General features: G+C 36.7%; 1 protein-coding gene across 2 annotated transcripts in view; it reads left to right on the top strand.

The window, feature by feature from the left end:
• KCNH8 (potassium voltage-gated channel subfamily H member 8) overlaps positions 1–25,708 on the top strand; it is a 174,488-nt gene that overhangs the window by 59,404 nt on the left and 89,376 nt on the right. For both annotated transcript variants that reach the window (XM_061362724.1, XM_061362723.1), the window contains exon 3: positions 12,294–12,425. In XM_061362724.1, the coding sequence (XP_061218708.1) occupies positions 12,294–12,425 (132 nt within the window). The remainder of the gene's footprint in view (positions 1–12,293; positions 12,426–25,708) is intronic.

Raw genomic sequence — 25,708 nt, 5'->3', positions numbered from 1 at the left:
AAATGCCACATATTTTAATACTTTTAATTTGATCTAAACTCAGTTTAAAACTGGTTTAGTCTTTATCATTTAATTAGATTGCTCATTCTAAACAAGTAGTGAATCAAAGTAGGGACTTGAAGATCTTAACAGTTTTAATTTGAATTTAGTAAACTGGAAATGGGGCCTTTCACAGCTATTTAACCATCATTTAAGAATCAACACATCACTTATGCTCAATAGTTGTTAAAGGAATGATTGTTACAACTAAAGCAACTCCATCAACCCATGCCCAATATACAATTTCACAGAAGTTCCAGACTGCTCTGAGCTGTCACTGGAGAGAGTAAAAGTGGACTGCAAGGAGTTAGGTGAGGAGCTGAATAAAATGTCTGTGGGATGAAATGCAAGATTTCCTTGTCTTTCTCATTTGGGTTTGAATCTTAACAGAAGGATGATCTTCAGCAGTTGTACTTTGACCAAACTAGAAAACAATACTCCTGGAATTAACTAGAAGTGGATGAGAACTTGTCTCTGTCTTTTCCTTTTGGCATTTTAACAAATCCTTAGAATAGTTAAACCCTTTGTACCTTGTCATCCAGGGTATTTCCTGCCATATTAGCACAGAGCAGTGTTAAGATCTGTAGCAACAGCAGCTTCAGAGAGAAATATCTTTTGAAAATTTTACTCAAAAGACACTTCCCATCATAGTGCAGTATATATTTTGATTGCTCAGTCAGTTTCTAACCTTTTATTCATTACAACTGCATTGGGTTTTGAAAACAAACAGAAAATAAAACTATTTAAAGACAAGGAATTTTATGATTGTTGCCTTCTTCAAGAAGTTTAAAAATTATATAGCTCAGGAGGTGATTGTTTAAGGGATTTTCTACTTCTCTATTTCTACATTTTCTTCAAAACATCTGCAACAAATTAAGTTGTCAATTATGATAATGGCAATGCAAAGCAACCTTTTTGAATTCAAGTAAATTGTGAGAAAAGAACTCACTCCCTGAATCTCTTTTTTTAGAGTAATCTCAAAGCAAATGGACACTATGCCGAGGAACTACATTTAGACAAATAATACTTTTTCTTCCTGCCAGACCACTGCAGAAATTTATCAATAGCAAGTACATGTAGTTAAATGAGAGCTTCACCATGCCCCAGACAGAAGTATAAATATGTAGCAGTGTGGATTTTTTCCTCTTCTATTACAGCCAAAGATGATTATACAATAAGCCCTATAATCATTGACAGTCCAGTCTAAGCTTTTCCATCTTCAGCTGCAGAGAAGGCTATAACCTGGTTCCCTTTTGACCCTATCAGACTCACTTCCTATGTCTCAGACATCAGTCTCTAGTATTTAAAAAGAGGTCTGTTTGCACTCATAACCTTTTAAGACCTTCAGCCCTACAATTTTCCTTCACTGAAATTGGCCTCTTTCTGTCTATAAGTTGTGTGAGACACTATGTAATCAGGGATGGCCACTTCTGTCTTAAGGATATTTGGTTGGCTTCCCGATGTTGTCTGTTGTAGCTGTGCACCTCAGCAAACAGGGCTGTTTGCACAGCCTTTTGTGGGCAATTAAAATCCCTCCTGTAAGTGGACTGGAGTGAATGGGTGTTGCTGGAACCACTGTTTCCACTTTCCTTAGGGCTTGGGCATAAGTACAATTTGTTTCATCTGTGACAGACCACAGGGACACAAGGGACACTTTGCTATTCTCTATGTGTGTACTGATATAAACACCTTCTGAGGTATGTCTTAGGTATGTGACTAGTAGTTCTTGGCCCCTAAAGATCTGGCAAGTAACCTGTAAGGTCATGAAGGCACAATACAGTTATTTCCTAAATCTTTTAATTTTTAGAGTCAGCATGATTAAATCAAGGTATTTTGGCTCTTCTCATCAGTGTTGGAGAATGTGTATTATCTGCAAAGTCAGGTTCAAGGTCTATTTCAGACGACCAGAATATGAATGTATAAAGGGTGAAAGAGCCTTCTCCTGAGTCACTGGATGCCGTCAGACAAAAGGCTATTTGAAGTCTAGGTGTAACAGTATTCTCACATGAGCATCAGTAACAGACAGAGGCAAATGAAATAAGCCTTAAGCCATGAAGCATTGTCCATATAGCCTCTGCTGTGGTTACAGTTGAATAATGTGGCTACAGGATAACAAAGGCTCCATTACATTATTTGCAGTTAATGTATGACTTTTGTTAGACATAAAACTTTTTTAATGAGATTAATCTAATTTTAAATTATGGAAGATTTAATTAATTATAAAGAAACTTAATAAAAATTAATTTCCTTTGAAATGAAAGAAAATTAGGTTTACCTAAAGCTTTTCCTGTCTACAAAAGTACAATTGCTCATTGCAGAAATTATACCTCTTTTTTCCAATAAGAAATTTGAAAACATACTTTTAATGGTTGTCTGAAAATATCCTGTACCATTTTGAAACATGGGAGTTGCATAGTACCTTTTTAATATTAACTGACTCCCTGTTTTAACAACCTTCTGAAACCCACCATGCCTTTGGGAAATGTTAAGCCCAGCAGTTAGAGAAGATGCATTAGTAAGAATTTTCGATTTGAGAAAAAAAAAAATAACAAAACCAAACCCAAACATCCATACAGAGATATCCATTTTCCAGTGATGTCTAGTTTCTAAGGTAGAGGAAGTCCCTTGTCCAGTTGCTTGGCAAAATATCTCATCAACATGACCTCCCTGCTGCTCCATTGCTGCTCTAAAAATAAAAAAGCTAAAAAGCTTTTGGGGTTGCTTTGCTCACATTATCTACATTATAGTACAAAATACAGGAGGAGGGGAATAAAAAGAGAAAACACACTGAAAACTAATCTGAGAATAATATCTATTTGCAATTACATGAGCCATAAACAATAATTTGTATCTTTTTAAAAGCACTCTTTTCTTTGCTCCCTTTCCCTATCTTCTCCTCTCCCCTTCCCTTTCTTTCTTTCCTTCCTCCCCCCTCCCCTCTTCTTTCCTCTCTTCTTATTTTCTCCCTCTTCCCTTCTCTGTTTTTTTCTTCCCCCTTCCATATAGCTCAGTAGACATTAGAAATTTTCATTGATCTTGAGGAAGACATTTGTTTTTTAAAAAAAGGTATAGTTGTGGATATAGCCAGAAAGCATGTCCTTATTTTCCTCTGTTTCACAGAAGAGCAAATTTTATGGCTCCTTTTCTCTCCTAACACTTCATTTGGTTTACCCATGGCCTCTGATGTGTAGCCTTGAAGTGTGTAGATGTTTTAGAGACAGTACCAGATTCTGCAGCAGAAGAGAAAGGGCAGAATTCTGCTCCTCTGGAGAACCCTGGTTTAAAATATGCAGAGCCTTGAGTGAAGCAGTCAGCAAAAAGCCTGTGAGGAGACAAAACAAGGGGATGAACTTCAGTCAGAAGAGAAGAAAAAAAAAAAAAGGCAGTAAAATCCCCTGTGTACAATGTGATCTAAAACATCTGAGATCCTTTGCTGTAATTTAATGAGACTTCGACAAGACTGCTGTTTACTCACTGACAGTGCTGATACGTTGTTCTGATGGCACTCGAGGTGACATTGGCTAATAGCTTCTTTCAATAGCAACATGATTTATTAAAAACATGATTCACTGAGAAAAGATTTGTTCTCCTAGAAGCACATTGATAAGTAAATAAATCCATACGAGTTTCCTGCTGCTTACTGCATTGTTACAAAGTGATGGGCTTTTCATTGCTTACAGATGCTTACAGATTAGTGTTCCTACCCAGGCGCCCTGGGCTTCCAACAACACTTAATATGAATGGCTGTCAGTAATGCTGAATGCGTTTTTACATTTTTTAAAGATCTATTTCATTATGCAACTTTCTACACATCCATTCTTAGTAAGAGAGGTAGGTATTTACCTATTGTACTACATCAGACCGGTCACTCTTCTCTTCAAATTTTCTCACAATTTTATGGCCACGCTGAGGTTACTGATAGCCTCCCTCTTTTTTTTTTTTTTTTCTTAGTTTTAAATCATATTTTATCTAAAAACTGACTTGTTATCCTCATGCTTCACCTTCAGTTAGGCTGGGTTTCGGTTGAGTAAATGTCAAAGTACCATTTCTCTTAATGGCTACCTGCCTTCCTTCTACTGACGTTTACTTATTTTATTAATGATCCCCAAATCCACACACTGGATCATGGTATAGACTAATTGCCACCTCCCATGATGATGGGGTTTTGCATTAGTTCCCTGATTTTCTGGAAGAGCAGGAAGTAGCAGTATCTGTCAAACTCTCCCACGGATTTAGCTAGGGAATTGCAAAAGCAGTTTGATTTTATAGAGCAGTTAAGTAATTAAATGGTTAAAACTTGTTACTTTCCAACTGGCAGGGTTACTATAATTCTTCTCAGGCTCAGAGTGTGCTTACAGCATGTGCTCACATGGGTTCAAGTGGTGAACTGGGAAGTTTAATCCTCTCTACAGTGTTATGTAATTCCACAGTGTTTCAAAACCCTTCTACACAAAAAAATAAACCTGACAGGATGAAGATATCAGTCTGTATCCATGACTTGACCCCTTATCATGTCCCAGCTTTAGCTCCTTCCTTCCAGAAAGGTGCCCGTGGGCAGCAGGCCAAGTATAGGTTCAATTATGAGCTCAACAGAAAATCCTCGAGCTTGCTGACAATTGCTGATTAATATGAACAGATACAATTAAAATAATAGGAACTACAGAGGCACTATCTCCTTAAGCAAAAAAAAAAACCTTATCTGAACTAAATTCATGGAAAAAGAAGTGGAAAATTCATTATCAGTTTCTAAAATGGAGCTTTGCAAATGTAAGTAGAGAACTAACCAGCAGAATACCCTTTCTGCATGTAACATCTGTCTAAAGCTATATGAACAAGCACAAAGCTGGGACCAGAACCTCTCCTAGGACTGGAAAACCTCACATATCACAAAGACCAGACCTTCTGTTTCCTGCCACTGGAGGAGACCCTAGAAACAGGGTCCTAAAAATACATTGCATGAAGATATTTTTGTTTATATTGTTACCATTTGTTATTTGAAACTCAAAGGTGGAAAATTTTCTTTGTAAGTGCAGTGGTCTGGTATTTCTGTGGTTTTGGTTACAGGAAATTTCATGAAATTTTGAGATTTCTTTTAAAGAGAATAAAATGAACTTGAAAGAAAAATAACATCATTTGAAAACGTGGCTGTGTTTAGATGAATGTAGGCTATAGCTTCTCCTAATGTCAAAATGTCAGACACTATTTCAAAGCCCTTAGGCAGCTTACAAGGACAAACCGAGAGAAAACAAAACCCGTGGGTATAAATACATGGGTTTTTTCATATATGTAATTATATACATAAATATATACGCACACATGCATACACGTATAGGGGAGATCATCCTGGCTTAAGAAAATTTCTTGCATTAATTTTTTTCCAAAGTACATACCTCAGTACACTGAGAAATCATATTTACTGCTGTGATTACATCTACATGTTGGATTAGCAGCTCTGGAAATCCAAGAGGAATAAAGGCCATACTGTAAGCACAGTTTTAACAATATATTTCAAAAATATAGTAATCAAGGGAAAAGAAACTACTCATTTTGGGATTGCTCAAATCTAAGCAATGAAAAAAAGCAGAATTCAACTGAAGAAAGTTAAGACTAGGCTGCTCAGGAAGAATTGAGCCTATTTCTGAAACAGTCCATATAATAATATTGAAGAAACTGTATTTTGTTTTGGTTTTTTGGTTTGTTTTGTTTTGTTGGAGGTTTTTCCACTTTGACTGTAGATATTCATATTTATTTATATAAATAGTCTGTGTCAATTAGTACTTTCCCAGGAGGTAGCTGACAAATGCTGAATACCTTATACTATTATGACCATGACAAAATAATGATTGTTGGAGGTGGAGGAAAAGTAAACTGCAGACTGATAATATTTGTGAATCTGTCCTGAACCTTTTGCATTTAAACAGAATACATTTCATTGACTTAACTGAGTTTTTAGATAATCCTGTGTATTTTGCTAATTGTTATAAATGTAACCTGGTAAACGTATTACATAGGGGAAGCATTTATCTACTTAAATGCAGGGTTTTTTTCTAAGCTGGATGGAGATAGGAAAAGGAAATTAGAGCAGACAAAAAGTACACAGAAGGATAATGTATGTCACATGGCTTTAACAGGCATTGCTTAGCTTCACTGCTTTTGCTCAATGAAAACTCAAATGTAACTAGAGGATTTTGAGATGAAGTTTCATTAAGTATGAAAGATAGTTGAGTTATAAAAGGAGAGACAGGAAAGCTGAGTAAACAAAGCTGAAATGTAGATGTGCTGGAGTTCATAAATTAGTTTGCATAAAATGCGCACTGCAGACCGTGCTAGCTGCTGCATACAAAAAATATCAACACCAAGGTTGGAAAAGTCATGCACTCAAACTAGGAGCTGCCATAACAGGCAACGTCTGTGTCCACATAGTAATACACAGAGATGGGTTAAGCCTGTCTCTGCTTATCACTGGCAGTTTGCAGGAGAAGCAAGGATAGGAGATTGCTGAGCTAAATGTGTCTCCTCTTAGAACATCCTTTCCCTCTCTCCTCTCCATCACTGCAGTGATGGCAGAAGAAGTTAAACATGCTGGGAAACATGATGTGAGTCACTGAGTTACCTGGCAGCAGAGGGAACACAGTGTAGGTTGAAGTTCAGCGCAGAAAAAAAAGGTGGAAACACATGGATGGGTGATTTGCACATTCTCTGATGTCATAGATTTTAACAATTTCGTGTGCTATTGCATTGCCTATACAGATGGATGCAGAGGTATTTTTAACGGAATTTTCTAAATTAGCTCCACAGGTTTAACACCTAATTTTTCATACTGAAATGCAATTTTTACTTTGCTATCAAGGTATCTTATATATCACCTTCCGTCTACCAAGTTCTTGGCATACCACTGTATTCTGGCTTAAGATAATTTGGAATGGATTTACACTGACTGTCAAAACTTGTAGGGAGAGTTTCTGGCTGGATACAAGCATGATCAGATTGCCATGCTGAACCTGGTGAAACAAGTTCTTGAGCCTTTTTTGCTACTTTTATGAAACTGTTGGCACAAGCATCAGTGACCATTTAAATCTGATAGCCCATATGTGTTCTTGTTAGTGTTGCTGCATTATTGCCAGACCAAAGGCTGTCACTAAGGTATAGCACACAGGCTGTCAGATACAGTAGCAGAATTCAAGAAAGAAAAAGTATGGTAGATTTTATTATTACATACATGTGTTTTCTGTAGAGATGATGGAAAAGAATTAGATGTTTATTTGCTTGAAACAGCAAAACTTTAAATTATCAGTGTTAATTGATCATTGTCAAGTATTGATAAGAAAGTACTCTAATCATAGCCATATACATTTTCTTTCAGCTTCATTCCCTTTCTGTTTAGTTCAGTTGCCTTTAAAAAAAATAAAAAACAAAAAAAATCTTTAAAAGCATTGTTTTCTTCTTTACACTTTGCTCTCCTCAACAAAATGTTGACATCTTGTCAAAACATTCAAAATGAAATGTTATCAGTGACACTGGGAATGTTTGGATAAGCTAATGAAAGAGAGAGCTTGGCTTTCCCAGCCAAAGTCCCTGGCATCCTGGTCTGTCAGTCTTGCAGTCCCCACTTTCTGTGATGGAAAAGTAGAAATGAGCAGGCTAAAACTTCTCTGGCATTATCCTGTATCCAGTAGTAGGTTTATTTTTGCTAACATTTAGTAACACTGTCAATGAGACCATGCTGTAATGCTGAAGATTCGCATCAGCCTTGTTGACAAGTTGTTAGAGCTATCTATATAAAGATATTTTTATCTTTTGCATAACAAACCCTGGAGTTGGGGTGACGAGTTTTACTTTTTTTAAGGCTTGATTTACATCTGCTTAAAAGAATATTTAGTTGACTAAGTCAAACATTGAAACAGAAATGTGTCATATTTATGATGTTCTGTGCTGCCTAATTCTGTCCCCTTATGCAGGTATATATCATGACAACTATTCCTTGAAGAGTGATTGTCTTGTGCCACAAGATTTGTGTATCTAATATGCAAAACATTTAAAGTGTCTTTTTTAATTCAGGTACTCAGTTTTTTAGACTATGAAACATTACATTTGGTTAGTCTGATATGTTGTGTACACATCCAGAATTTCATGAAAGAGCTCTTCATCTTTATCCCTCTTCTTCTCTCCACGGGGAGGTAGAAGTAAATCACAGGACTTTGTTCATTTATTTCCTCCCTTTGAGTGACATAAGTGGTAACACAAGCTGGTTTGGTGTCTGTCTGGAGAGTGGTGTGCTGAGTAGTCCTGAGGAAGTGAAGGTCTGGAAGTGGGTATAACTACTGACAGTTGATACATGGAAAAAAAAGGAAGCCTTAAACTTGTCTGTGTGGACAAAACTATTCCCAGGCTGTCAAGAGCAAAAGAAGAACATAGCTTTGCATACGTATCACTGTTTCTAACTAATTCATAGGATTATGTGTGGCTAAGAAGATACTGCAGAAAAGCTCAATTAAAATTTTTATGAAGGTGCAAAATTAATTTTTATGAAGAATTTAAAAAAAAAGAGAAAACAAGAAGTTTGTCTGTCCTATTCCATTTCTATGTTATACCTCCACAACATTCAGATATCCACCAAAGGCTTCCATTCTGAGTATTTCATTTGAATTTATCTAGGGTGGTCATGACTAAAGTTTGAGTGAGTATTATCGTACGGTGAGTACACATAGCTCATCAATAGGGCTAATGGTCTGAGTTTGTTCCTTGGTTTAAGCAGGACTTATCTTCTAGTGAAAGGAATACTTGGTTCTGAAAGCTATTGGCAATCTGACAGCAGGCTTTTGTACAGAATCTCCCTTTCAAATTTGTTGGTCTTTTGACCTTTCTTTTGATTTCAGTCTGAGAACAGACTTCAAACTGTCAGAACAAGGAAAGGTAGAAAGGGTGGTAAAGAGTGACCACAAAGCTTTTTTTTTTTTTTATGCGCATATAAAAGGTGGACTATACCCAAGTTGCTTTGTGATAAGATTATGCTTCATTTGGTCTCTTTCCTGCTTCCCTGTGATGTGCTTATATAGCCTTGAGGTTATTAAAATATATTTTGAACCTTCAGTTCATAATGCAAGAGAAAGATTAGACTCTTTCGCCAAGAGTGGTGGCTTGGGGCAATAACATGGGTCTGTATATAAATAAACCTCCTAAAGAAATGTCCTTGATAGGTGACTCTTGACAATACAGAATATGTTAGTGTTCACCACCTGAAGCAAGAAAGGAATTTCTGTCTTAAAAATGAGTACACTCAAAAGAATTACAACAGAATAGAGCACTTCTTTTGATGAGTTTTTCTTTTGGCTCATAGAATTATATGATGCTGGCTTTTAGTAAAAGCTGTGTAACAGCTTGCATTGGATCAGTACATTTTTCCAAGAGTGCTCCTCAATAGTAAAAGACAGCACACTTTGTTTCTTCACAGAGTGCAAGAGCAAACTGACCTAGTCCTGACCTAAACTGGATCATCTCCTCTAGTCCTGAAGACTACCTCATATTTATTTGCTACTTGCAGAGTAAAGACAGAAGAACAAAAAAAAAAACAAGACAACAAGCTCAGCTTAGGACTTATTAATATTGACTGTATAAGTAATTCCAAGACTAACAGCTCCACCATGCAGGGCGTAGTTTGGAACTCTTCAAGAAAGTAATAGCCAATGCATGTATTGGATATGTGTTTCCTTTACTAGTACATATAATTTTTGATGGATAACTGCTATACTTAATCACAATATCTTCAGACATTTTTAGAAGAGGAAGAGGAGAATGAGGACAGATAATGACAAAATATGACTGAAGAGAAACAACAAATGACATTAAATGCTGACTGGATATGGAACAATTTCAGTGACTAATGTTTACCTGCAAAGAATTTGAATGTACTTTGATTATACAAAAGAGCAAATGAATTAAAATACAAAACATTAATTGGATCTGTCTCTATTTCTAATGTTGAACCATGTTACAATAACTTCCTTAAACCTACAAATCTGTCATTTTAAATAATATTACTGAATGTGTTTCTTAGTATAACTGGGTTAGATTTGTTTGAACATGGGTGGTGATTACAAGTTTCTTCCAGGAGCCGCCTTTAACTGATTTCTGTGTTTGTATGTGTCTCGAAAAGGCATGAAACTATTGAAAAGAGTAGGATACGCTTCTACTTCTGGAGGAGATTCAAACACTTTTTAAAAGACCATTGTAGCTATTGATGCTGTTTAGGGGAAGGAAGTCAGAGCAACTTCTTGTACAACTGAAACTACTGATAGAATGCAGCCAGGCAAAGTAGAACTTTTTAAATAAGAATTTGTCCAGTTTAAGATTTATAATGAGTAAAGTAAAACTGCCCAATGCTGCTGCTTTTTGAATGCGTCACTTCAGATTGATAAGATGGCCCTCTATGACACTTCTGACAGTAACACTATTGAGCAGTTTTTCCCAGAAGTTTTGATAAAAGAGTCAAATCTGTACAAAGAATGAATGAAGAATGTAAAATTAAAATGCAAGAAGAAACAGTAGAAATACCTTGCTTCTGACATCAGTTCTACCTTCTTTTAAAAGGGCTTGTTTGCTTTCTCTGCATTCATCTTCATAATAAGAATATTTAAACTCAGTATAAAGCAAATATGTTTCTTCCCATGATTTTTCTCTCCTTCAGTCTTCTTTCCTCCTATTCCCAATTCTCCCTGTCCCTTTTTTAAATGCCTTATGTGGAAGCATTACCTGATAACTGAACTAGTTGTGTCGTGCTCAGAGATGCCAGTCTGCCTCTTGGACAGCTTGACTAGGACAGAGAGGATCAGATGAACTTCCTTTGAAGCATATTGTTATACATACAGCTGTGGTGGTCCTTCAAAAGTGAAGCTACTGGTTCACCTCCCATGCTTACATACATACCTCACAGGCAGTCAGGGAACTTCCAGTTGAAAATTCAAATTAGAAAGCTGAATTGGAATCTTGGTGTGTCCAGATAATTTTCAAAACTGCAGTTTTCCAAAGATAGTGAATAGAGTGGGAAGTGACTCATCTGCTTGCTTTTCCTAAGGAACCCTCTAAATCTCAGCTGATCACTTGGCAGTAATCAGCGGTGGCAGCAGTGGTCCTGAGAACTCTTACGGGTTTTTTTAAGAATTAAAGTAGTATGTTGGTAAGGAACACAATTGTGGAAGTGTAAGAAGTCCAAAAAAGAAATTTAAAACTAAAAAAATTATCTAGCTGTACTTACATATCTTATAAATCATTAGTAGGCTGGTTGGCGGTGGTGGTGGTAGCATTAATACCCAGCTGGGCTGAATAATCCCAGAATGGATGGGATTGGAATACAGAATGTTTGCTGAGATCTTTATTATACTTCTAGTGCATTACCAGCATTTAGGCATTCATTATCTTCTGTTATGAGTAGTCTGCATTAACAGCAAACTTACGAATGATGCTGTTGGAATTGAAAAATTGATCTTGCAAACAGGACATGACACAACCAGTGACAATTGTAACAGTTTATATTAAACCATATAAGTATGTAGCAGGCATGGACAGAGGTTTACACGAATTAAAACTATTTCCAAAGTCAGCATTGTTTAACTTAAGTTTTAGCAGGGTGAACATTATAGACAATAAAGGAAGATAGCTGATATTAATCTTACAGATGATGTGTGGTATTATAAATCTCAGCATCTGTAAAATGCATGGACTTAATTTTGTTTCTATTCTAAGTCTGATGTCTGATTAGTTTAAATATCTTTGAATTAGTGGAATGATGCCCTGAGTATCAGGTCTTCGTTCAAGTGATTTTAATGAGTATCAAGTCAGATGGTTAAGGGAGAATGATTCTACAGTAAACATGGAAGTTTCAGATGTCAGGGTAACAAAGTGGAAGCTATTCCAGTAAAATAAGCAACATCAGTTGAGAGTGCAAAGGAAAGCATGGTTTCAGAGGAGTAAGCAGCTTCATTAAACTGTATTAATGATCCCTGTAGATAAATTTTGCATTTAAATTAATGTCTTGCTTCTAGAGAAAGCAGTTTTACTGAGCTTCAACAGATGATGCAGAGATTTAAATGGGCTAAACATCTGTGATACCCTGACGACTGACCTTCTAAACAAGATTTTTAATTTCTTTTTTTTTAGAATTATATGAGCTGCAGATTTAGTAGTCCACTCTTTTTTTTTTTTTTTCCTCTCTGCTAAAAGACAGCTGTTTGAATTAAAATCATTCTTTATCCTTGCAGGCTCTTCATTCTGGTGCTTACTGGATATTGTTCCTATAAAGAATGAAAAAGGAGATGTAGTACTCTTTCTCGCCTCATTCAAAGATATAACAGACACAAAAGTGAAGATTCCTGCAGAAGACAAAAAGGAAGGTTTGTATAACAACACTGATAAGAACCAACACTGATAATTTTTTGAGAGTTGTACCTCCATGAACTCTCCCTCTCATGTACACTTTTCAATATAGAGATCTCATAGGTTTCCAAAGACGAAATTAATATATGACATAGAAAGAAAAATAATCTGTTGAAATTCTTGTTTGTAAATTTTTCTTATTTATGCATTGGTCCACAGTCTGTAAACGTGGAATCCAGGGCAAAGAGTACTTTGTCTTTAAATCTGAGTTTGTTTTACTATGCCATTATTTAATTTATTTACTTTCTGGATTTTTTTAAAAAAGCTATCTTTTAAGATATTCCTCCTGTGAATCTGATTTCAGCATGGCTGAGAGATGAGTGAATGCATTTTTTCATGTTTTTCCATGAGCTGAACATACAACTTTAGAAATTATTTTTCATGTTGAGAAGTGGATCTATTCCTGTTTCCTCTAATTTTCATTACATTATACAGAATTATTATATTTATTTTGTCTTTAGGAATATCCAGTAGTATAAGAAACACATTCTCACATTTATTTGCTTCTGAAAGAAAACAATGCAAGGATTCTCTGACGAATTTTGTAAAAGATTGTGTTATACTAACACTCCACAGCTGCCATAACATAATTTTGACTGTATAGTGAGTCACGTTTTGCTGAATTCTACTAACACAATTCAAAAACAGTGAGCGAGTATCGAGGTTATGCAGTCAGCATTGACCTTTGTTGTGTATCAAAGGCAGTGAACTTATCCCAGGTTTACATTTTGTAAAGGTATAGTGAGCCAAGACATTAGGTTTGCATCTTTTTGGTGTCAAAGGAACTGTCTAGAAAAGGTTTTCTGCATACACAAAGAGTAACTTTCAGAATTCTGCAAAATTTCATTAATGTTTAATTTTCCAATCTGATACTCTCTGGGTTTTATTTAATTTTTTCACCTTGTGGTAGTCATTTGATCTCTGCATATCTCAGAAAATACATAGGTATGGCCTTAAGACTCCTTTTATTCTTTAAGTGTTTCTGAAGTGGGGAAACAGTTAATATTCATCTTTTTCTGATTTAAAATATTAGCTTTTCAACAAAGTAGTTACATTTCAGTTACAGAGAATTGTAATTCAGTAAATTTTTTTACACCATTTTAGTAATTTAAAACAGAAAATATGCTTCCATGTGCTGCTGAATATTTGCAAACCAATATTTATGTTAAGAATGTCTGCCTCTTCTGTACATCTGGATAAATAAATTCACCTTTGTCTTACTTTTCAAGCCCTGAATAATGGAGGATTTGGGTTTTTTTCAATCCTTCACTTTTTGCACTGAACATATTTGAGAATTTCTGAGCTGAAAGACTGAAGAAAGATTTTGAAGTAGTACACAAATAAGTTTTGCAGCTTTTGCTTACTTACAATTTCAATCAATTGCTTCACCTCAAAGTAACCTATTTAAAATAGAAAAAAAAATTTATCTACTTTCTCCTACAGAAAACCTTACTGTTATGGATGTTTTAGGGAGGTACTTTGTTAAAACATGATACATGGGGTAATGTAGAAGAGAGATTGTCAGATCATTTGCGCTTTAAATGTTAATGATTTTTCTTAGGAGAGATATAGATTTTCAGGATACCCTCAGCAAGAAATCACATTTGGTATGCCAGTGATGAGTTGATATAGACATATCACTGATTACTTGTAAAGTGACAGCTATTGTTTATGTGATAAATATTTTATAGCTGTATGCTTATTTTAGGATGGATTAAAATTATCTTTAGCATTTGATGTTCGTGTTAAATTGTAAACCTAAGGAGATTTTAAATCTTGTTTGGTGTTGCACATTTAAAAATTTGTATTCATCCTGAATAGAGAACAATCCTGAAACTTGGTTTTTCCTTCTCTTTATACTAATTTTGAAATGGGAATCATTTTATGCTATTGTGATACTTGTTTGCATCACAGGAATAGAAAGTATCACTGTGGGGTTCTGCCAAATACACTGTTTTATATAAAAAAAAACCACAACAGGATTTAACCATTTATTCAAATTGTTTACAAACAATTGCAGCATTTTAATTTTATGTAAATCATCATGGCTTATTTATATATACTACATATAAATAAATTTAGTGTTACGTTAGCTTTTTAAGTAACATTCAAATTCTTCTACGCAAGAGTGATTTGTCTTACAGAGGCGAACATCATCTCATCATTGTCAGAAAAGAATTCCTATTACAATCTATACAACTTGATTCAGTATCTGAAATCTCAGAGTGTTTAGCTTCTAAAAGTAATCGGTTATTCGTAGATCACAACTTCCGTCAGGCATGTAGGATGCACTTCTTAAGAGAAAATTGAGTTTACATTATGTTATTAAATATCTCTTTTAATGTTTGGTGATTAACATCCTTTGCAGTGATTGATACAAATTCCCAGATATTTTCACAGTTAATATTGCTAAAAATATAATTTTACTTTTTCAAAGATTACTTAATTTGTCCTTTAAAAAAATCAGATAACTTGGAAACTTGCCAGCTCTTGCTATAAGATAATTGTCATTATGAGCAGTTTTCTACTGCCTTTTTGGCATACCTATTTTTGTTAGACTGCGTGTGGGAAGGAGAACTTGGATACAGATGTGGTCAGTATGAAACACTTTTGCCCATGCAAGGCTGTTTTATTAATTTTTTTTTTGTTTCACTCAATCTCTTCTCTGTTCTGCCCAGAACAGACTTTTATAATTTGTATGAAACATTAAGTCAAATTGCATCTCCTTTTAATTTGCAAATTCCTTAGAGAGCTTATCTAACAAAATTCCTTAATGTTTCTTCTCCTAAGCCCTTGGACCCCTTGGCACTCCACCAGCACTCTGTGGTAATACAGTGACTGCTGGTCCCTCCGGAAGTCTTCTCCAGACTCATTCTTCCTCATATCTTTTCCACCTTTGATGCCATCTGTTTCTTCTTTAAAATCTTGTTCTCCTTCTACTTTCACAGTGACATCTTCCTGAGCTTTATCTTCTGGTTTTATGGTCTTTCTTTTCTTGTGGGTTGCCTTTTTACTTTTAAAGACCTTAGCAGTTGATACTTTGATTTTCTGTGGACATTTTCTTACCTCATCTGTTCACACAACCTCAGTTGCTCCTTTGTGCCTGGTGCCTTGCAAAAGTCCAAGTTTTTGCCTGATTTCCCTTTACCCAGCCCAAATGTCAAGTGTCTTCAGTGACCCTTTCTTTTGAATGTCTCATTCTAAGTACAGATTTAAAGGAACTTTTTTCTGCTGTTCTTCTGTTATAAAAGTTTCCAGTGAAATCAGTCCTATCAACCAATGGCAAGAGCAGACTTTGTTTTAAGGCATTCATATAAGACAAAAACACATGCCTAAGGTATTTGGCAGTCTTTAAGAATGCTGTGACAGTCGATGGCTCTTATGTGGCTTTTTTAGTTTGGTTTAGATTTTTTTAGTTAATTTACTATCCCTCTCTCCCACCCCACATCCCTTTTAATTGCAATGTCCATAGAGGACTCAATTTTTCAATATTGCTGATTTATTTTCAACAATCTGTATTTCCCTACCTGTATAAGTTTATTGTAAAAATGGACATTGCTTTCCATCTGTTTAATAATACCTATAGTCATCTACTGTTGTGAAAAGAAACTCAACAGCTTTTCTTCCCAAACTTGGGCTCTTCAGTCAAACTGCTGGCCTTTCCGATCTACAGAAGTTTGAGTTTTCTATAAACATAGTGTTTCCTTCAGAGACTGTCTCATACAGTTTTATAGGAGATTTATTTTAGCATTACGACTTACAATTTTGGTAAACTGGTTAAGAGTTCCATTGTGCTTCCAGGGAAAAAGTGATCGAACTGAAAAAACCAAACTCCAAATCTGGACTCCTGTATGGTACGGTTGCTTCAGTGCTTTTTAATTTCTGAATATGAACTTTCCATAATACACTTGGACACATGCTGGAACTTAATGAAATTACAAGAATCCAAGTAGGGAAATAAGAAATTAAATTAGTCTGCAACTCCTTTTAGATCTCTAATCTGTCTGCAAATATGAAATAATTTGGGTTATATAGATCAGTACAGTATATATATAATACACTTTTACTGTTATAACCACTGCTAAAATTCCCTTATTGAATGTGACTCATTCCAACAAGTTTCCTTCAGCCTTTGTTGTTAATCCATTGGTGGTTTTACAATTTGAAAAAAAATTTATCCCTTTCAAAACAATTATCAGGACAAATTTTCTCAGCTTTATTGCAGCATTATTGTAAAAATGTGTGCAATACATAGAAACCACATAATCACACAATAGTTGATGTGGGAAGGCATCTCTGGAGATTGTCTTCTCCAGTGTTCAGTATTCAAAACAGGGTCAGCTAGAACAAGACCATGTCCAGATATGTGCTGAATATCATGAAGGATAGAGACTTCATAACTTCTCTGGGCAGCCTGTTACAGTGTTTGACTGCTCACAAAGAAAAAAAGTTTTTTCATATATTTAAACAGAATTTCACAAATTTATTTTTGTGCCCATTGCCTCTTGTACTTTCAATGGGCACCACTGAGGAGACTCTGGCTTTGTTGTCTTTGTTTCCCTCATTAGGTATTTATACACACTGATAAGTTCTACCCCAAGGTTTCTCTGCTGAGGCTGAACAGTCCCAGTTGTCTCAGGCTCTCCTCCTATGTCAGATACTTCAAACATCTTATCATCTTTGTGGCCATCTACTGGATTTGCTCTAGTATGTCCATGTTTCTCCTGCACTGAGGAGCCCAGATCTGTACCCAGTGCTGCAGATGCATTTTACCACTGTCATAGAGGGGGAGGAATCATTTCTTTAGCCTGCATGCAGTGGTCTTCACAATGCAGATTTCAATGCTGTTGGCTTTCTTTGCCACAAGGGTACATTACTGAAACATGTTAAACTTGGCATTTACCAGGACATTTGGGTCCTTTCCTGGCAATCTGCTTGCCTGCTGTTGCCCCCCACCTGTCCTAGTGCATGGTTTTATTTTTCTCTGGTGCAGGACTTTGTTGAACTACATGAGGCTCCTGTTGGCTCGTTTTTCCAGCCTGTCCAGGTCCTTCTGAACCGTCTTGCATCTTAAGGATCAACAACTCTTCACTCTCAAATTGTATCATCTGCAAACTTGCCAAGAGTGATCTCTCCATTTTCCAAGTCATTGATGAAGTTAAATAGTATTTGTCATAGCATCAATGCCCTAGTCATAATGCTACTGAGTGTCATCCAGCTCAACTTCATGCTGCAGATTACAGCCCTCTAAAGACCAGCAATTCAGTCAGTTGTCGGTCCATCTCACCGCTTCTTCACTTGTTTGTTGGTCATCCCCATATTGTTCCGAGTTTGAAGGCCTCCTTCCAGATTGGCCTGCCTGTTGGCAAAAATGCTTTTATCCTTGTAATAACGTGAGTTAAAAGTTGTACTACACCCTTTCCAGGTACAGATTAAACTAAGCTGCAGTGTTGCAGTTTAACTAGCTAGCTTTTTCTGGCTTATTAATCCTTAGGTCTGTATAAAATTATAAGAAAACAGATTTATTTTGATTATGCATCATTTGTTGGAGGGAGGGGTAGTTCTTTTAAATATGCCAGGGGTGATATACCATGTGCTAAACATTTTGCATTCCAGATTTTTATATCAAAAAAAGTCTGTTGGGGGCAGGGATGGGCTTCACTTGTAAGAAATTCTCCAATGTTCACTTTGATTTATTCTGCTTAATTACCCTCTCACCTACTTGATGATTGCTCAAACAGCAAGCCTTATGGGGAATGTGAAGCTGGAGGGCAGTGACCATGAGATAGTAGAGTTTCAAGATCCTTCAGGAGAGTGGATTTTGGCCTCTTCAGGGATCTGGTTGGTGGAGTACCATAGGATAAAGCTCTGGAGGGGGGGAAGGGCCTAAGAAACCTGGTTAATATTCAAGGATCACCTCCTTCAGTCTCGGGAGCAATTCATCCTGACAAAGACATACAATTCCGTCAATAGAGTTGAGATAAAAGCACAGTTTTACCCTGACTCTCCTACTGTCCAAAGGACTAACACTGAGGAAGCCTTTATACTACAATGATTTAGTTATATCTTCTCCAGGATGACTTGGCTTCTGACTGACCATTAGAGTCAGATAGGTCTGCATCTCTTCCACCTTAAGAGAAAATGCTTTCCTCCTGCTCAGTGCAGGAGAGTGTAAATGAGCACTTGGGGGACAAAAATAGAGCTTCCTTTCTACTATCTTCCTGCAGATATACGTGAGCATATCTGCCTCTCCTCTTTCCACTTTCTTATGCAAGCAAATAAGTTGTATTTGAGCCTTGAACCTGTAGAGACATATCAGTCTTTATGGCCAGTGATTTAGCTTTTTATCAAGAGCTAAATGTAAGTGGCAGTTCCCCTCCAACAGATCTGAGAGAGGCACAGGATATGTTCTGGAGGTGAGGAAAAAAAGTGTCTTTTGTGGTATGTATTGAGTGAAAATGAGAAAAAGAAAAGCAAATTCTTGAGCAAATGCAAAGGAATATACTGTATTCTGGAATATCCTGGAAAGGTGAAAAAATATATGCATTAGCAACCAAATAGTTCATTGACTCACCGGTTCATGCATAAATTCATGAAATCACCTCTAGATTGTCCTTAGAAACCAAGTTACTAAAATAAGAGAAGGGGAAAGTTTTTTTGTTTGGGTTATTTTGTGCTTTTGGGGTTGTTTCTTTTTCATTCTGGTGTTTTTCTGTTTGTTGGACTAGGTTGATGAAAGACACAATGGAAAATATATTCAGATTTTCCTTTTAGAGTTTGCTAGCTAGAAGAGTTGTGTATGTGGTAGGAGGATTTTGGAGAGTTTTCTGAGGGGTTAGAGGGAGGGTTTTTTGAGGAGGTGGAGGACTGACAAACCTTTGTAAATACATGTCTTGTTTTTATGGAAAAAAATTGAAAAGGAAGAAATGTCTTTAGAGACCTTCATAGGCCTAGACACAGCCTGGTGTCTTATATTTTATTAATGAAGAGAACATGGGGAAGAGAATGCATATTGTATATGTACTTTGTGTTCAGAAACACAAATAACAGGACTTGGACCATTTCCAGAATTCACCTGTAACTGCAGTTATACTGAATGTAGTTCATACTATAGCTCCTTCAAGCAACACTGAAGTTCTATAAGGACTCAGCAAGTCAGACTTATTACAGGTGAGAATTATTTAGCTGTAGCAAAGATGGTTTTACGACCATCCATCCTACCTTGTAAAGTGGTTTTGGTTTATGAGCAGTCACTTTCATAGTCTGAAAATCTCATTCCTTGGGAAATAATCACTTTAGGTTTGGGTTTTTCCTAGACTACATGAAACACACAGACATTATAGGTTTTTGAACATATACATTTCTTAGCTCTCTAAGCTAAATTTAAAAAAAAACTATTTTCCCTCACTGTTTTAACTTTGGACCACAAAACATTTTTATAAGTGACTAGTCTGGTTCTGAATTGTAGATAAATATATTAAGAAAACAAGTCCTCATTTTCAAAAGGCTTGCTTCCATTGCAAGATAGAAATTAGTCAGGTGTATATATTCCTACTTTCACTTAAATAAGTGACTAACATGAACTTGTATACAATTATTTTTTCAATTGTGAAAAGATCAATGATTTTGGAATTATGATCATATCACATTAACTTTCCTCAAATATTCTGGAGGAAAGACTATCAGTAAATAAACTATGTGATTGAATTAGTAAAATTAAAGGGAAAAAAAACCAAACAAACATACCTTTAGGTTCAGTAAGACTATGTCCTTACATACTACATCCTTACACAGAAAGACAGACATCAGCGCTTGCTGAAGTCAATCAAAAGTTTCTTAATGACTTAAAGAATTTGAAATATTTAAACTCTAGGGTTTTTTTAAATATTCTCTGTATTATTACAGTTATGTTTTTGTTTATAATGACTAAATAAGCATATCACTTTGCCATGAGCTATCATTCACTGTGGGAAATACAGCCTATGCCAGGCTTTTTTTTTCTCCCTATTTTTTTTTCCTTAATGATGGAAGAACCAGCAGCCCAAAAGGTGTTTAAGGATTTCTTATCTCATAAGCATACCACTGTTTATAGGTTTTTACTGTCCCTGGAATTAACATGTATATGAGGCCCTTAGTGACCTGCTTTAATGGTGGACTTGGCAGTCCTGGGGTAATGGTTGGATCTGATAATTTTAAAGGTCTTTTCAAACTTAGATAATTCTATGATTCTATGATTGTGATCTATGAAACTATCTTAATGTATGCTGCTGCTTTTCTCTGACTGTTCAAAGCTGAATTTTCTCTGGGCACAATACAAAAATTATGAAAATCATACAATTGACTCTGTGCAAAACTGGTCCCTTTAAAAAATATTCTGTAATAATATTTACAGGCTTTCAGCTATATGTGTGTTAAGTACATCTTCTTATTAAATCAGTTAATCTGTTAACAGAAAAAAATTGTTACAGGCTAGCCTGGATCCACCATACACCTAGCAGTTCTGTGAATATTTGGTTGTTGTTGACAGAAAGAATGTGTCTGCAGCCAACGGAACTCCTGCAGCTTATTGCTCATGGTAGTGCTTTTATTCTGTCATTAATACAAAAGCAGGCTTTTGTCAGTTTTCCTTTTATTGACAACTACCAGTGTGCTGTCCCCTGGAGAATAATATCTGAAACTCAGCTGAAAGTTTTAAAAATCCTACAAAACTTCATACAAGCATTATGATTTTGAAGGATTTTTCTGTTCTTTCAGAATCCATTTGTATTGCTTTTCCTTAATAGTCTCCTTTGGAATTTCCTTGTTGGGTTTTTTTGTGGGTTTTGGTTGGTTGCTTTTTTTTTGAGAACTGTCTATGAAATGTATTTTGCCTTAATGTTATTACCTATGAATAAGTACCGTTGTGTTTCCTGTAGACTTCATTGTATTTATTTTATAGCATGTGGGCTATTCACAGGTGTCTATGCAATGATCATACTTTCTTCTGTGGTTTTCCTTACCTTATGGTGCAGGTGATGAGAGCTTCTCAGGACTTGTATTAAGAGGACAAAAAAATCTTAATTGCATTTTTACAGGAAGCTTTTTACAGATAGAGTTGTAAGACTTATAAATGATGGAGAAACGGTTCATGGAACCCAGGACCATAAAATAACAGTTCAGTACTTATAAGGTATCCCAGGTAAACAACACCTGACTGTGTGATTGGGCCAAGTGTCTGGGTTACGACACCCTAGAGAAATCCACAGAAAGGTAATGGGGAGGTTTATTTCTCTGCCTGGTTTCAGAATATAGCAGTAGGGAAGATCACCTATTTATAAAAGTATTCACTACACTATTAAATAAACCTAAGTAGTATAAATTTTCTAGATACCAGGCACTGTAGGGTTGACTGCCCATGTGAATCCAGAGCCGTCTTTTCTTCAGAGCTCTTCCTTGCAAAGTGTTTAAAAATAGATGTGTCTGTACTACCTTTCCTGCTTTTGCCCATGTGGACAGTCAGGTTTGCTGCACAACATGATTCCAAATGGTCATATTTATACTGTTTGAAGAAGATAGTCAATGTGTCTGAATCAGTCTTGCCCTATGCCTAACAGCCACACATTGTAAGCAAACAGGACAACAGTAGCAAACAAGTTGCCAAGGCTCGAATATAACCTTAAGTGTGGAGCTATTGTGGTTGTCAAGATGCTAGAAAGCAGTGAATGGTTATGGTCTTGTCTCTAGTAGCGAATTTTATGTTTTGAATGCGCTCAAAGAATTGAAAAAAGTTGCAGAAACACTGATAAGAGGTCCAAGTCTGCAGGCTCACAGCCTTTAGGATAACTCTGTCACACTGGATTTTGGTATAACTACCTTCTGAGAACAAAGTTGCTCAGGTGTCCATGTGTTCCAGGACTAAACTCTCACGCTACTTTGCCTTGCCCCTATGTAGCTCATTCACATATTGTCAGTCTATTGTGTTCTGGATTGAATTTGAGAGGTGCTGGTTGCTTTTATTAGATCTTTAACTATATAATTGTTTGGATAAAACAGGATAAATCTCTTTGGCTTTCTCATGTAATGTGAATGAAATGCTAGATATTAATTTTCTCGTTTGCATCCATGCATGCTTGTGTAGAAAATTTTCTGTGGTAATGATACATGATCAGACTGGGAGATGACTCTATGCAAACACATGTTAGGCATTTAATCACACCAGAGGGAAATCTAGGTAGTGGTTTTAATTAATGCATATTCTGCTACGATAGCGCATAAACTGAAGAAAAAGTAAAGGCAATTTTCAATGCTGGGAAAAATGAGGGAAATTACCAAGGCTGAGACATTTTTTGGCAATAATGTACAACCTTTTTGGCCAGAGCAGGTTAGCTTCTTGCAGTATTTGGAAAGAGATGCATCATTTCATGGTGTCTCTCATGCCACATCTTGACTGCTATGGAGTGTGCATAATGCTTCTGGGTGATGTCAGAGTTACTCAGTGTAGGCAGCTTGAGTCCACTATCCATGAAGATCTTGGTGGCTCTACTTGTATGTGATGGATTTACTTTCCAAGAAAGCTCCTATTTGTGTGCAATTACAGACAAGCACAAGGCTGGAGAGTTAGAATAAGAACAGGTTGGTATTCAGGTGTATCCTGCTCATGTCTGTGGAAGTGTTCTTGGGCCATGAGCCAATTCATGTCACCCTCTCAGCTGTTCTAAGAAGGAAGATCCAGGAGCTGGCAGGCTGCAACAAGCTGCCTTGACCATAGCCTCAGGAACAGCATGTGATATCTGTTATCTGTTACCACCTGAACTTCATGGTTGAAAGAATATCTCCCATTTGATGAATAAACACTTGATGCTACACTTAAATGCTAGAAATAAAAAATACTTCATCTGGGGAATATTATAAATCATACAGTATTCTGGACAATATCTGATACCATGCTATGCTCTGACTACTCTGATGTGTTTTGAAGGAGAGCAGACATAGGTTTTGTTTTAATTTGGTCAGTAAATCTGAGTTTACAGTTCTTTTTCATTGTTAGGGTAGCATATACCTTATAGAGCTTATTAGAAATTGTTGGGGTTTATTTTTCTGATTTATACCTAAGGAGTACTTTTTTTTTTTCAAAGGCATAAGAAAGGATTTATGCCTCCACTTTCTATTAACCCTAAGCAAAAGATTGATGTCTCATGTTCTTCTAAAAATACAAACAGAAAAGTCAGCAGTTATAAAGGTGTTTCCATTTCACTGTGCTTTCTTTACTGCAACCTTCCATTATAAGATTGCAAGAGGTCCTAAACTGTTATAAGACTAATGTTAAGATCAGCAAAGGGTTGTCATTAAAAGTTTTTCTTCTTAGGAAAGACTTCTGAGATTATCATGTGTGATGTTTGTCGTGCTATACCCAATCCCATTTGAAAGAAAAAGAAACAACACAGAAGGACAGAAGGAAGAGTTAAAGAATACCACTTTTCTGATGAAAGAAAAGTCAAGTCTAAATGCAAAGCATCCTTCCTAAGTTATTCTGGGGTGGGGAGGGGGAAGGAGGGGAGAGCATTATTCTGGAAATTATCTAGAGTCTGGAAAACATTGCTGGCAAGAAACTTGTGAAAGGTATTTGTCCACTTTCTCAGCCTGCCTCATAGATGTGAAACACATTTTCCTGACTACTTTGTGAGGCAATAAATTGAACGTGCTCCTTCACATGGCAGTTTAGGCTGCAAAAAGGAAGAGAGGCCTGTAAACATTTTTAAAGAGAATTTGTCCTGGGTTCCGCTGTAACAGTTATTTTTCTCCTTCCCAGTAGCTGGTGCAGTGCTGAGTTTTGACTTTAACCTGAGAACAATGCTGATAACACACCAGTATTTTAGTTGTTGTTAAGTAATGATTACTCCAATCAAGGACTTTTCAGTCTCTCATGCTCTGCTAGTGAGGAAGGGCAAGAAAAGCTGGGAGGAAGCAGAAGCAGGACGCCTGACCCAAAGGGGTATTCCACACCACAGTATGTCATGCCCTGTATATAAACGGGGGGGAGTCACCCAGAAGGCCCAGCTCACTGCTTGAGTCGGGCTGGACATCGGTTGGTGGGTGGTGAGCAATTGGACTGTGCATCACTGCTTGTCCTGGGTTTAGCAGTGGCAGTCATTTTTCTCTTTCTTGGTAGCTGGTGCAGTGCTGTGTTTTGACTTTCGGGCTGGGAACAGAGCTGATAAAAATGATGTTTTGGTTTGGCCAAGGACTTTGTGACCCTCATGCTCTGACAGGGAGGAGGGGAAGCCGGGAGGAAGCAGAGACAGGACACCTGACCCAAACTGACCAAAGAGGTATTCCATACCAGAGCACGTCATGCCCAGGAGATAACTGGGAGTTACCCAGAAGGGCTAGGTGGACTGGAGGGTTGGAGGAGGTATTGGTCGGTGCTTGATCGGGCTGGGGGGAGCGAGTTATTGGTCACCTGGTAATGAGTTGTTGTATTCTCTTCCCTTGTTATTTCCTTTATCATTACTATTATTGGTGGCAGCAGTAGTGATCTGTGTTATACCTTAGTTACTAAACTGTTCTTATCTCAACCCTTGGGAGTTGCATTCTTTTTGATTCTCCTCTCCATCCCTCCAGGAGTAGGGGGAGGGCAAGAAGGGGGGGGGGGGGGGGAGTGAGTGGACAAGCTGTCTGGGTGGGGTTAAACCACGACACTGGTGTTTATTCTTTTCCCCTTTAAGTTTTATATTCTCACCCCTTATTTCCCTTATCATTGTTACTATTGGTGGTAGCAGCAGCAGTTTTGTGTTATACCTTAGTTACTGGACTGTTCTTATCTCAGCCCATGGAGTTTACATTCCTTCGATTCTCCTCCCCACCCCTCTGGGAGCTGAGTGGGGGATAAAAAAGGGGGAGTGAGCGAGTGGCTACACGGTTCTGAGTTACCAGCTGGGTTTAAACCGCAACGGAATTTCAAAGTCACAGTAGAAAGCCAGACAACTGTAGCTGCCCAGAGCTGCAGGAGAGACCTGATTCAACAGACTGAAGTTAGTTTTTGCTCAGAGAAACAATAAGAACTTTATTGTCACCCAGAATTTAAGAGCACTTTTAAGATTGAGTTTTAAATGGTTTATGTTTGAGAGATTAAAATTAAGAAAAGAACAACAGCAAAACAACAAACAAAACAAAACCACACTCGGTTGAATTCTTTTCTGAAATACTTTGGGTTTATCTTTCTTCATTGTAACTGGCACCTGTATGTGTTGTAGCTCTTTCA

This window comes from Neopsephotus bourkii, unplaced genomic scaffold, assembly GCF_033783945.1.
Source record: "Neopsephotus bourkii isolate Nb327-2 ecotype Australia unplaced genomic scaffold, CSIRO-AGI_Nbou_v1 NB_1132, whole genome shotgun sequence".
Classification (NCBI taxonomy): Eukaryota; Metazoa; Chordata; class Aves; order Psittaciformes; family Psittacidae; genus Neopsephotus; species Neopsephotus bourkii.
Note: the sequence above shows the minus strand (reverse complement) of the source record. Positions and strands in the feature narration are given on the sequence as shown.